This window comes from Elgaria multicarinata, chromosome 12 (assembly GCF_023053635.1).
Source record: "Elgaria multicarinata webbii isolate HBS135686 ecotype San Diego chromosome 12, rElgMul1.1.pri, whole genome shotgun sequence".
Lineage (NCBI taxonomy): Eukaryota > Metazoa > Chordata > Lepidosauria > Squamata > Anguidae > Elgaria > Elgaria multicarinata.
In genome coordinates this window covers 21,119,493-21,133,641 of record NC_086182.1, presented here as the reverse complement: position 1 = coordinate 21,133,641, position 14,149 = coordinate 21,119,493, and the positions used below count along the sequence as shown (strand labels likewise).

Genomic DNA, 14,149 nt, shown 5'->3' with positions numbered 1-14,149 from the left:
GGCTTTTCAGAAAGCTCAAGCACCTGGAGAGGCTGTAAGGACAGAACGGGGTAAAAATGTTAAAATGAAAACCACATACACCACTGCCCCTCAGACACTTCCTTAGCTGTTACTCCACTACCTCTCCCCCATTTCGCCCTGTTCACACCCAGCTGCTGCCCCCCTCACCTGCTGACCCATGGGACTTACCTGAGGCCTCCACATGCACCAGCAAGCCATGAGACCGACTGGGAGTTTGTTGGACTCCCCTCTGCCACCCACTTCCTTCCAGCCACTCCTTGCTGCTTCCTCCCCTCCGCTCCCCCCCCGCTCCCCCTCCACTGGTTCAGCAATGCCAGCTGTATCAGCTGTGTGTATACACCCTGTTGCTTAGCAACATAAAGTTCTTTTCATAGCTCCTGTTGCTTAGCAACAAAGTTCTTTTCATAGCTCCTGTTGCTTAGCAACATAAAGTTCTTCTCATAGCTCCTGTTGCTTAGCAACATAAAGTTCTTGTTCACAACCTTGTAACCTCCAGTGTGCCACGCATTGTTGTGGGAATGTGTGGTCAATGTAAACCTGCATTGTTAATAGAGCTGTTCTTGGTGTAAGAAGTTGAAGCGTTCGGGAACTATTATCCCTCACCTACCTTGCAGGGTTGCTACGAGGATGAAAGAACATTAGCGTGTGTCCACTTCCCTTTGGAGGACGGGAAGGATAAATATGGTTATTGTAATGACAAGGCACTCTGCAGGGTTTGGGTGTGGAACCTCTTTCAGCTCGACACTCCTGTGGGCTGGATTCCAGTGGTAGGCAGGACCAAAGGGGAAAAGGGGTGTGGCCAAGTATAGTAGCATATGGTAGTGTAAAGCTCTTCCTCCTAGTAACTAAGCCTTTGGAGAGGCACCTCAGCCTTTTAGAATGGGGAGTAAAACCACGTTCAAGCTGAGAAATCACCAATTGATTTGTGGTTGGGGAAAGGAGAGCAGGCATGGCCCTCTGGGAAATCCTGGAGGGCCAGGTTTGGCCCCTGGACGGACTAGATTTGGTTCCCCTGATAGGCCAGATTTGGCCACGGGGCCGGAGGTGTAAAAGATGCATTTCCCTCCCGCTAACGGTGTCTTTCTCCTTCTCCCTCTACTCCTAGATCCTCAATGGCTTGGTGCAGACAACCGGATGGCCATCAGTGGTGACATGCGTTGGCAACTGGTTTGGAAAGGGGAAGTGAGTCTGGTTTCTGTCCAGCTGCATCTTGTGGGTTGTTTATCCCTTTCAAGTCTCAGTTGCTTAATCCTCACCTCTGGAGGGAGTGCCTGATTTATTCCTTCACTGAAACAGGAAATGTAGCCATGGGCTGGAAAATGGGGCAATGGTATGATTGAGCCTAGAGTGCCTCCATGTGTTTGTGGATTGTCGTCACAAAAAAACCTAGGCAGAGAGATCTCACCTCACCAGTAATAAACACACGTTGCTGGTTGTCTCTGTGTAGGTAATAATAATAATAATGATAACAACAACAACAACAACAACAGCAACAACAATAATAAATTTATTTCTTACCCGCCTCTCCATTTTGATCGAGACAGGGATCAACAACAGTCACCATATGGACAGTCATTTCTCTTCTAGTCACTGAGCCATGTTTCCTAGTTTCAATAGTGCACACCCTTGGGCTGAGTTCAGACACTGTTCCAAATCATGGTTAGCAAACCTACTTCAAACCATGGTTACTCATCCTGGCTTGACAGCTGATTGCAAACTATGATTGGCCCATTCAGACATTTCATCAAAACATAGTTTAGCATCCTTAATGACATTTTGTTACTGAGGCAGTAAGCCTATGTACACCAGTTGCTGGGGAACATGGGTGGGAGGGTGCTGTTGGCTTGTGAGTCTCTAGTCGGTAGCTGGTTGGGTACTATGTGAACAGAGTTTTGGACTAGATGGACCCTTGGTCTGATCCAACATGGGATGTTCTTAAATCACCATTAAGGAAGCTTAATTTTGTTAGATGAGATGTCTGAATTGACCAACCATGGTTTGCAATCAGCTCTCAAGCCAGGATGAGAAACCATGGCTTGAAGTGGGTTTGCTAACCATGATATGGAGTGGTTGACCAAGCCATAGTCTGACCATTTTGTGCCTCCTCTGAAAGGCTGCTGCACCCTGGATGGTAAAAAGGACTTAGGAAGTTTAGAAGAAGGGAGGAAAAAGAAGACAAACAACCCTTAACCATGATTTCTACATTGCAAGCTAAGACGCTCAAACCATAGTTCCGGGTGCAACGTATTCTTCACGCAAACCTTTGGCACGACATGTGAACTGAGCTGTTAAAAAACTGAGCGTGTTTCCTGGCCTAGCACAGAAAGATGATATAGCGGTGTCTGTCTCTTTAACACCTTCCAGACGAGGCTTGATCATGGGCATCTGGAATTCACACACCTCTGTAGGGAACATCTTGGGGTCCTTGATTGCCGGTACCTGGGTTTCAACCGCGTGGGGCCTGTCATTCATCGTGCCTGGGATCATCATAGCCACCATGGGCGTCATGTGCTTCTTGTTCCTCATTGAATGTGAGTATTGCAAATGGGCAAAGTACAGGGGATGGAGGTGGGTGAGGTTTTTTTATTTATTTATTTAACATAGGTATAAACCAGCTTTCTGGACCATGGGTACCACAACATTACACCTATAAAATACAATGTAATATCCCCAGTATATTCATGATCTGCATTTTCCAAGGTTGTTTCAGGTGGAATGACCCAAATTGCGGAAGGGCTGTGTTAGGCTAAAGCAATTTATAACATTACCAAAAAAAATAAAAAATAAATGAAGGACTTGAATGTGATTGTCAAAATTGTCTGAAATATAAAATAATTATTTTACTGATCTATAAGCAGACAAAATCCCGTGCAGATCTCAAAAGTCACCATATAAGTACCAAAGCAGCATTGACATTCCGGGAAACTAGTCTGTGGGGATCAAGGATCACTTCCAATTTCTGTGGAACTTCAGAAAGATCTGTGAACATCTCTGCCCTTCCGTACATGAGACATGTTAGACACAGACAAGCAAATGTTGCCACCTAGTGACAGAAAACAGCATCAATGCTTTCTTCCCTGGCCTGAAATGCACACGCTGGTTGCTACCATCACCTTGCTCCAAAAGTTGGTACGTGGTTTTGTAATAGTCTCCCTCTCTTCCAGATCCAGAAGATGTCGACTGTAGCCCACCTCTCCATCATGTAAGTTTCACACGCCTTTTTCTTGGCCTACAATCCTAGACACACATACCTCGGAGGAAGTCTCATTCAACTTAATGAAGCGTACTTCTGAGTAGACATGCACTGTTAGACTTTTCTAGCGCTGAACAGGGGCTTCTCCCTTATACCATGGGGCTTGGGGTGCTACCGTAGGAGAGAGAGGGTGAATCAACTCCCCATCCTCACAGCTTATTTAGTATGGACTAGCATCTTGCACAGTGTCATTTTGTTCTCTGAATTTTGATTTCACCTTCTTGTGCATTGCTTTGGAGCCGGAAAAAAAATATTTATTTATTTATTTATTACATTTCTATACCGCCCAATAACCGGAGCTTTCTGGGCGGTTCACAAAAATGCAAAAATGCATGAAAATAAACTTTAATGAACTAAGTTGAACTCTCAGCAGCCCCGGATCTGATCCCAGTTCTTCAAGGATTGCCCCCCTGACGGAGTCATTCATAGCTCTCAACAATCGCCCCCAACTCGCTTGTTCGTTTGCCACCTACCCCCACATAGCCCGTGGCTTGAAAACCAAGCCTGATTCTGATTAAGGGGAGATGGAAGAAGGAAACGATAGATGCTCGATACAGCTAGAGAGGTGACATTTAAAGATGTAAGCCACGTCGTTGCTTTTGATCCATTGAATGGATGTATATCAAATAAAGGCGGCATTGCTTTACAATAAGAATGGAAGGAGCTCCCTGATAGTAGGTCGGACAATGGGTCCATCTCGCTCAGTATTATCTACTCAGCAGCTCTCAGGGTTCTCCGATGGGTTTCCTCCCACGCTTTACCTGCTGCCTTATCCTTTTTTGGCTTGAGACACCAGGGATTGCTCTGCATGCAAAGCATCCTATATCCTCCTGTAAATAGGCTCAGCGTGTTTGTTGTTTCTGCCAACCCCATCTCCTTTCCAGAAAGAAGCCTCCTCCAGGCCAGGACTTGAGCACCCCTACCTGCCCCCCTCACATCCACTCTCAGGCTATGGCTGAGAAAGAAGGGGACAGAGCTCTGTCCCCACTCCTCCCCCAGTGCCATGTCCTGATCAAAATTAAGGCTTCTTTTATGTTTATTTTTATTTACAATATTTATATACTGCTCCCCATTGAAAATTTCCCAGCGGTGTACAAGATAAAATGAAAATAAAAACAGAATGAAACACTTAAAACAGATCTTAAAAGAAGCAGATACAGTGACTCCTGGTTGGACATTAAGGAAAGGCTTCCTGGAGTAATGATGTTTTCAGGAGGTGCCGAAAGGAGTACAAGGTTGGCGCCTGCCTGACCTCCAGAGGCAGGGAATTCCACAGGAGGGGCGCCACCACGCTGAAGGCTCTTCCCCTGGTGGATTCCAATCGGAGGATGGATCTATGTGGGACCACCAGGAGCAGACCCTCAGATGACCTCAGTGACCGGGCAAGTTGGTAGGGGAGAAGGCGCTCTCTCAGGTATCCTGGCCCCAAGTTGTTTAGGGCTTTGTACACAAGTACAAGAACCTTAAACCTGGCCTGGTAGTGAATAGGCAGCCAGTGCAGTTCCCTCAGCAGAGGAGTTCCATGCTGGAAAGGGGCAGCTCCAGACAACAGCCGAGCTGCAGCATTCTGCACTAGCTCCAGCTTCCGGAGCAGCTTCAAGGGCAGCCCCACGTAGGGCGTGTTGCAGTAATCCAATCTTGGGGTTACCAATGCCTGTACCACCGTGGCCAAGCTATCCCTGTCCAAGAGAGGCTGTAGTTGGCGAACCAGTCGAAGCTGGTAAACGGCACTCCGAGCCGCCGTGGCCACTTAAGCCTCCAGTGACAGAGATGGGTCTAAGAGTACCCCCAAACTACAAACCTGATCTTTCAGAGGCAGTGCAACCCCATCCAGAACAGGCAAGTGGACTCGGGAACCACTCACCCACAGGGCTTTTAGCAATCCTTTCTCCGATCCTTTCCTGGGCTCTGTGAGAAGCTGAGGTGGCCCCGATTTCCCAGAATGCCTCAATCCAAACTCCTGAGGCCGTGGGTTTTCTTTCAGGCTACTGATTCGGATGAGAAAGGCCTCGAGGCAGAACATTCCATCAGCGACGGCAGCCTGAACGTCTCCACCCACAGCCGGGAAAACATCATTGACGTGGCAGAAAGCACCAAAGAGCCCAAAGAGGACCGGGAAGCCATCAGTTTCATTGACGCTCTCAGGATACCGGTGAGTACAGCCCCATGGGTGGCCTGGCCAGTCGAGCTGCTTATAGAGAGGGGAAAATAGGTGTGATGCAGGAGGTCCGTGACTGGAACTTTCAACATTAGAAAAGAAAAGAAAAGATAAGGGGGAAAAAGAGGCCGCTGTGATTGGTGGGAATGGTGGTCTGATTTTGATTGGAGCAGCAGTGCTGGGAATGGGTGTGTTTAATCCAGAGGTGTGCAACTTGGGAGAGGTGAGGGCTACTTTTGGGGGGCCTAAATCATGCCCCTGTGTGTGGGTGCTCTTCTGCTGCCAGGCTGCCAAGTTTGGCGACAAAGAAACCTGCTATGGAGTGTTAAAAAGGTCACTTTTAGCCCATTCTCACGCTGATTTCAGCAGCAGATCGGGGGCATGTGTCGCTTTCTCTGGTTTATCCCTTTCCCCACATGCAGACGGTTGTGTCCATTGTTAGTCCTACTTAAGAGTAGAGCTATAGAAATGAATGGGACTTAAGAGTGTGATGACTAAGTTAAATCCCATTCATTTCAATGGATTTATTCTAAGTAAGACAAACATTGGATATAACTCAGAGCTTACACGTACCCTGACGCTGCTATTAATTTTTTCCTCGCCCAACAGCATAACGTGCACAACTCTGTGGGTTTAATAGCAGCTTGCTTTGGGTGTGCCATGTAGGGTGAAACCAGGCATTACTTGTCTTGCACTTGGAACAGTTTCCCGTCCATCTGTGTGTGTTTAGGGGACTGAATCAGGGGCAGTGGTGGGGAGGGAAAGGTTTTGATCCCCCCCCATTCCCTGGTGCCATGTCCTGATCGAAATTAAGGCTGCTTTTAGCAAATCAATCAAATCAATAGTTAGGTAGGGTGACCATATGGAAAGGAGGACAGGGATCCTGTATCTTTAAGAGTTGCATAGAAAAGGGAATTTCAGCAGGTGCCATTTGTATATATGGAGAACCGGGTGAAATTCCCTCTTCATCACCACAGTTAAAGCTGCAGGAGCTATACTAGAGTGACCAGATTTAAAAGAGGGCAGGGCACCTGCAGCTTTCTCTATTGTGATGAAGAGGGAATTTCACCAGGTTCTCCATATATACAAATGACACCTGCTGAAATTCCCTTTTCAATACAACTGTTAAAGATACAGGAGCCCTGTCCTCCTTTTCCTATGGTCACCCTATAGTTAGGAGATCACACATCTTCCACATGAAGATGACTACTTTGGCCCTTGAATTGGAAAAATGGCACAGAATTATGCTGCTGGGATCAAAATCGAAAGCTCCAGGATTGCTTTTAAGTGCGATTGGAGAGTCAGGAGATTTTATCATGGCTCTTCTATTCTGGGTCACATCGGTCCTGGCCCACACTTTCTTCAAACGGGCTTTGGTTTGCCACTGATGGGTTTCTTCTCTTTTCTCCCCCTGCCCCGGCTCTCTTTCCTCTGCAGGGAGTGGTGGAATTCTCCTTTTGCCTCTTGTTTGCCAAACTCGTCAGTTACACTTTCCTCTACTGGCTGCCTCTGTACATCGTGAATGTGGGTAAGTTACAGAAAGTTTTGTAAGATTGCCATATTATCATTCAGGAAGCTTCTGAAGCACCTTTTTCTCACGGAGGTTTCTGATGAGGTTTTGGGCCTAGGGGCTTTGGGCACACGACTCTCAGTGCCGTCTCACACGGCGCAGCGGAAGATGGATCCAATTTTCTATTTAAAAATCCATTGAAAGGGTTGAATCCAAAAGTGCCCTTCTGCCTGTGAAAGGGGGCTTCCACTCACTGATGGGCTTTTCTTCCAAGGAGGTTCTTCCACATGTGCCAGAAGCTATGCAGTTCCTTCTGGAAGCCATTCCAGCCCTGTGTGGATTCTTGTGTGCAATAGCACTTGGCTTCTGCTCACCGTTATTTGGATCTGACCCAGAAAAACAAAGGAATCATGGATCCCTGACTTCCCATCCCATGGCTACTACCCTGGTCTTCAACTAAGGGATAGTATAGTCTCTTCAGGGATTCAGTAAAGCCATGGTAATCGCCCATTTAGAAGTGGCAGTCGAGGTTACTTCACCCATATGTGGAGTTGCTCTCAGTGCCAATCTCGAAGTGACACCATCAGCAATTGCTTGAACTCCTTTGTAAAAATAAACAGTGGGTGCTGGGGGGCAGATCCAGATCATGACCATGGTTGTAGATAGGGGTGGTGGTGGTGGTGGGCTTCTCTACTATGTTTCCCACTGTGGTCCCAATCTTTCTCAGGTGTCCTACACCTGCCATTTGCATTGGAAGGAAAGCTCCCAAGGGTGCCAATTATAGCTTTCCTTCCAATACAAAGAGCAGTTGTGTGTGTTTAGAGCCCCCCTGGTACGGTCCCTATCTGAATCAGATCTCCAGTGCCTGCTGTGTACAAATCATGCAATGGCTATTGACATGAATAGTGTCAAATCTAGTTTGGTTCTCGTTCAAAACATTTTGTAACTTTTGAAAATCCAACGCTACTTTAGACCAATCCAATCACTATCTAGGCTAGTATTGCCAACTCTGACTGGCAGCAGCTTCCTAAGGTTACAGGCAGGGGTATTTCCCAGCCCTGCCAGCTGAGATCTGGAGATGTTGGGGGTTGAACCTATTTCCAGCCTGCACTCAATGCATGCACGTTGCCTTTGAACTACGGACCCTTTGATCATCTCTGTTCCCTCAGTCATTTCCTTGTGCTTTTCTCTCCTTTTTTTGCAGCTCATTTCACTGCGAAAAAGGCCGGAGATATGTCCACTCTCTTCGATGTTGGCGGCATTGTTGGTTTGTTGCATTGATTTTTCTTTTCATTTATGCATTGCCTTGTATTTTGGGGAGGAGAGAAAGTACTCTGCTTTTAGGCTGGCGGAGGGGGCTATTTTCTTGGGGAGCTTTGGGTGGGCAGCCTTGAACAGATTTCTGCAACATTTCAGATGTTTTGGACTACAGGTCCCAGCATTCCTGACCATTGCCTATACTGGCTGGGGCTCATGGGAGTGGAAGTCCAAAAGATCTGGAAAGCCTTAGATTGGCTTAGGGTCTTTATCAATTGCAGAGCCCCAAACACACCCCACCAAGATGTCCTATAGCAGGAGCGTTCAACCTCAGGCTTGTGGGCCAAAAGTGGGCCAATCAGAGTCCTAATCTGGCCCTCCAAGGTTCCCCCAAAGGCCATGCCCCCTTCCCTGACCCCACCCCCTTTCTGCCAACTGCCAATTGTTTCCTGGCTTTTATGCAGTTTTTTCCCATTCTAAAAAGTTGAAATGCCTCTTCCAAAACATAGTTACCGGCAGTAAGAGCTTTAAGCTCCAATATGGTGGTATGTTTAATATTCTGGCCCCTTCCCCTTTGCCCCACCGTTTTTACATTCGGCACCGCCCATCACTACAATTATGGTCCTGGAGAACTTGTCCCCAACTGAGTTCACCTGAAAGCAGCTCGACCCCACCCCCCACCCCGCCTTGCCAGTAAGGCAGACCCAGTGGAACAAGGACAATGGGGGAAGAAAAGGGGGCGCCAAGGAGAAGGAAGCCACCGCAGCAGCTGATGTTTGGGGGTCTACCCAGATCATCAGGAGGTGGAAACTTAAAGACTTCTAGGGAGTTGTAGAAAGAAAGAAGATTGCACATGCATGAACTCTGTTCAGTCCTGACATTCAGATCTCTGTATTTTCGATTGGACCTTAACTGAGGATGAAATCAACTGGATCCCAGTATTCTAGAATAGTAATGGAGCATAGAGTTATGAATACTGTGCCTGGAAAAAATAGGTGATGGAATCTCCCTTCTGGCTAGTTTATGAACTAACCAGAATGATCTGGCTGGCAACATCCCGAAAGATGTTGGCCTAATCCAACAGGAAGATGAGGAGGAGGATAATTAACATTTGTTTAGCACTTTCATGGGTTCAGAGCATTTCGCATACATTATCTAGGAAGGAAAGGGGCGTAGCTCAGTGGTAGATGGTTTCACCCTTAAAGGTGACTTTGAAGTATTTTTAGATAGATGAGACAGGTAAAGCACCTGCTGTGCATGCAGAAGGTCCCAGTTTCAATCATCAGCATCTCCAGACAGAGCAGGAAAAGCTCCTGCCTGAAACCCTGGAGAGTTGCTGCCAGTCAGTGTCGACAGCACTGGGTTAGATGGACCAGTGGTATGACTCTTTATAAGGCAGCTTCCTAGGTTTTACACTCCTAGTTGTAATCTTTACAGCAATCTTGTAAGATATGGAGTCTAAAGCTGAGAATGAGTAGTTTGGCTAAGACCATTTATGGAGAGGTGAGACTTGAGCCAGGGTCTTTCTCAGGCTGCAATCCTGAACACACTAGGGGAGAAGCCCCACTGAACTCATTGGGGCTTTAGATTCAAAGCAGCATGCCTGGGTTCAGTCTCTTTAGCCACTACATGAAACTAGCTCTGGGATCTTACATTCTCCACTCTTGCCTGACTGTGAAATGGGTCTTTGTCATGCAGGAGGCATCATGGCCGGTCTCATCTCTGACTACACCGGTGGCAGGGCCACCACGTGCTGCTCGATGCTTATTTTGGCTGCTCCCATGGTGAGTATTCACATAGCGCCTCCAGGGTCAGAGGCAGTATGCTGGGGAACGACGACGGGGAAAGACCAGTGCTTTCATGACTTGGCGTGGGGGTTTCCTGAAGGCATCTATCTGGCCACTATCAGAAGCCAGACGCTGGACTAGACAGACCTTCTATCTGATCCAAATTACAGATTGAAAATTTACATCCTGCATGTCACCCTTCCCCAATCTCTTGCCCTCCAGATGTTTTGCACTACAAGTCCCAGCATCCATGTGTCACAGGCATGCTGGACGGGGCTAATGGGAATTGAAATCTAAAACATCTGAAAGGCAACAGGTTGGCGAAAGCTACTTTATGTTATGTGTATAATTTTCCATGTTGCATTCCCAGTACTTTGTGACATTTTCCGAATGGGACGCTCCTTATTGTTAATACATTTCACATTTGTTTCAAAGCTTGTGCGTGCTTTAACCCATTTAAGCCTCAGTACTAAATCCCGAGTCTTCTGCTTTGGTCTTGCTACTGTTTAGAATCCTGGGCTTGGAGTGTGAAATAGAGGGTGTCAGCTTGAGCCCTTATTTCTGTGCCCCAAGTGTGTCCTGAAAGATCTGAGTATCCCCTGGCTTAGGCAGGGTTGGATGTTCAGGGGTTCTGTCAGTCTACCGGAGCATTTGTTTGCCTTCTGCCTGCAAAGCCGGCCGTGGGAGTTGGGCGTTTGGGGGTAACCCCTCTTAACCCTGCTCCCTTTCTTCACTGTTGGCGGTTGCATTCCGGTGGTAGCTGAAGCCACAGGCCATTACTGATTTTTAATAGACAGCATGTCTACACCCAAGTAATAACTCTGTGAGGTAGGTTTGTTTAGAGATAAAGAAAGACCAAGGTCACCCGGAGTGCTTCATGGATGAACCTGGAGGATTTGAACCCGGAGCTCCCTGGCCTAGCTTAACAGTCTAGCCACTACTCCACAATGGCTTTTCTTCCATACTGATGAAGATATAGAACAGGAGCTTGATGCAGAGGTGGGGTAGGGAGCAGAGTTGCTAGAAATGAGGCTTCATTGCTGGAGCACAAACTGCATGGCATCTATCTGAGCAGGTCATGAGGGTCGACTAGGAGAGCGAGGAGTTCCTGCACAGACATTCCCCCAGGGCTTTTCATAATGGGAATGATTTTCTTTCCGTCATAGGAGGTAGACAGGGAAACCTGGCTACAGTATATCAGCAAACCAATAGGGGTCATTCCTCTGAACTTCTTGCTCAGGGGTCGGTCCTGTCACGCGGCCCTCGGCCAATTTCTCTGCATGCGTTCAATTCGGACCTCTGGCAAGAGCCACATGTCCCTTCCCTGGAAGCCGGTTGGGTGGGAAGAAAGAGGAAAGGGGTTGAGAGAAAGGCCAGATCTACACCAAGCAGGATATTGTACCATGAAAGAGGCAGGAGCCACACTACTGCTTTATGGCGGTAGTGAAGTGCACTGACAACTGTTGGGGCCCATTGACATATATCATATGAAGAGAGACTGAAAGAACTGAGCATGTTTAGCCTGGAGAAGAGAAGATTGAGGGGAGACATGATAGCACTCTTCAAATACTTAAAAGGTTGTCGCACAGAGGAGGGCCAGGATCTCTTCTCAATCCTCCCAGAGTACAGGACACGGAATAACGGGCTCAAGTTAAAGGAAGCCAGATTCCAGCTGGACATCAGGAAAAACTTCCTGACTGTTAGAGCAGTACGACAATGGAATCAGTTAACCAAGGGAGGTTGTGGGCTCTCCCACACTAGAGGCCTTCAAGAGGCAGCTGGACAACCATCTGTCAGGGATGCTTTAGGGTGGATTCCTGCATTGAGCAGGGGGTTGGACTTGATGGCCTTGTAGGCCCCTTCCAACTCTGCTATTCTATGATTCTGTGATTCTCTGATTCCTGCATTGAGCAGGGGGTTGGACTCAATGGCCTTGTAGGCCCCTTCCAACTCTGCTATTCTATGATTCTATGATATACCACTTTCAAACTGCTTTCATACCGCTATATCCTGCTTGGTGTAGATCTGGCCAAAGAGAGGGGAAAGAGTGGCAGAAAGAGGAAAGGGATGACTCACACTAGCACATCTGGTCCTGTCCTTCACTGGCTTTGGCTTTAATCAGGAGGCTCCCAACTTATTACCCATGAGGGAATGCAGCCCTCAATAGAAGGGGAAAAAAACCACATACCAAAGGTTGCTCACTCCCCGTCATAATAAAAAACCCTGCTTTTTATCAGCGACCAAATTCACATATCCAAGCCTTAGCTGAATACCCGCTGAAGTGACAACAGTGAAATTCTTACTTGCTGCCTTGCTTTCTCTTCCAGCTTTACGTGTACAACTACGTCGGCCAGAATGGACTAGCCACGTCAATAGGTAAGGTTGCAGGCCTTTCCGGAGAAGCAACCTGGTGTCCTCCAGATGTGTTGGATTTCAATTCCCATTAGCCCCAGTCAACAATAATGATAATACTAATAATAATGATAATGATGATGATAATAACAACAACTCTTAAGTTTATCTAAGAGATTTGTCTGAGGTAATATTTATTCACCCCACAAAACTGAACATTATCAAACAAACAAAAAATGCTCTCGGGGTCAAACAGTAACATGAAAACTGGCCCTGAGGCATCTCTGCTTTATAACTTTTTGGATTATGTTGGATTAATGCATTTCATAAATATTTCAGTATTATATTATACGTCACCTTGTGTGGGCTATTCCCCCAAAGCTGGCCTATTAATGGACTTATAAACAAGGAAAGCAATTGCTACATCCTGCAAAGCAAGGGAAATGTGTTTCCTGCATTTCTATCCAAGAAACCGCCACTCCTGTTTAAGGAGACCAGCAGAATGTCTAGCTAGAAACCAAGGTGGCAAAGTTGCACCACTGAGGAGGAGGAGGAGGAGGAGGAGGAAATTTATTACATTTCTATACCACCCAATAGCCAAAGCTCTCGGGGTGGTTGACAAAGATTAAAAACCATTAAAAATACACTATACAAAGTTCAAAATCTATTTACTTAAAAACCACAAACAGACAGTACACACAGAGACAACGTATATCTAAAAACTACTTTAAAGTATCAACCTTAACCATAAGATAAATCCAGGATCTGATCAAAACTCATCATACGGTGCCAAATGCTTGAGAAAAGAGAAAGGTCTTAACCTGGCGCCCCAAATGTAACAATGTTGACACCCGGCGGGTCTCATCAGGGAGATCATTCTCTAACTGAGGGGCCATCACTGAAAAGGCCCTCTCCCTTGTGAGGCACCTGGAGGAAGACCGTAGCTGCTGAGCGTGGTGTACTGATGTTCTCCTTCTCCCTTTTCAGTCATGCTAATTATCTGCGGCGCCCTCGTTAATGGGCCTTATGCTCTCATTACGACGGCAGTATCAGCTGACTTGGTAAGAATGTGAATATTTTTTTCTAAGTGTTCTAGCTGTGTGTGTTGTGTGTGTGCGCACTTCACCCCACCCCCGTTGTGCTGATCTACACCAAGCAGGATATAGCACTACGAAAGTGGTATGAAAGCGGGATACGGTATGTGTCAATGGGCCCCAACAGTTGTCAGTGCACTTCACTACCGCTATAAAGCAGTAGTGTGACTCCTGCCTTTTATATACCACTTTCATACCACTTTCACAGTGCAATATCCTGCTTGGTGTAGATCTGGCCCTGGTGTCCTCCAGAGGATTTTGTACTACAACTCCCATTTACATATTTATTGCATTTCTATACTGACCAACAGCCAAAGCTTCCATCATCCCTGACCTCTGGCAACGCTGGCTGGCGTTGATGGCAGTGGTAGTCCCAACTATCTGGAGGGCAGAAAAGGGCTGGATTAAAGTAAAATTGGAGATATAGCTAGATGCTGTGTGTTAAGTGTAACATGCAGTTCGGTCCTGAGTTGGCACTGAGATGATCAATCCAGTATCTCCTCCTCCTCAACCTTCCCTTTTATGCAATTGCCCTTTCTGGGCTGGAGATAATAATCCCGAGGCCATGATGCCATGCAGCGCAGCGGTGCGCTTCTTTGAGCATGACTAGCACATTCTTTCCATGATGTGTAAACACGATACCTTGGCTGAATGGGCCCCAGGAGGAAGCCAACCTCATGGCTGAGAGCAGCACACGGCCTGCAAAACTTGGAAAGG

At 46.9% G+C, this 14,149-nt stretch overlaps 1 protein-coding gene across 3 annotated transcripts in view; it reads left to right on the top strand.

Annotated features, from left to right (window-relative positions):
- SLC37A2 (solute carrier family 37 member 2) overlaps positions 1–14,149 on the top strand; it is a 48,922-nt gene that overhangs the window by 25,140 nt on the left and 9,633 nt on the right. For all 3 annotated transcript variants that reach the window (XM_063139398.1, XM_063139400.1, XM_063139399.1), the window contains exons 6-14: positions 1,127–1,203; positions 2,386–2,552; positions 3,186–3,223; positions 5,259–5,426; positions 6,870–6,960; positions 8,147–8,209; positions 9,898–9,983; positions 12,314–12,362; positions 13,326–13,399. In XM_063139398.1, the coding sequence (XP_062995468.1) occupies positions 1,127–1,203; positions 2,386–2,552; positions 3,186–3,223; positions 5,259–5,426; positions 6,870–6,960; positions 8,147–8,209; positions 9,898–9,983; positions 12,314–12,362; positions 13,326–13,399 (813 nt within the window). The remainder of the gene's footprint in view (positions 1–1,126; positions 1,204–2,385; positions 2,553–3,185; positions 3,224–5,258; positions 5,427–6,869; positions 6,961–8,146; positions 8,210–9,897; positions 9,984–12,313; positions 12,363–13,325; positions 13,400–14,149) is intronic.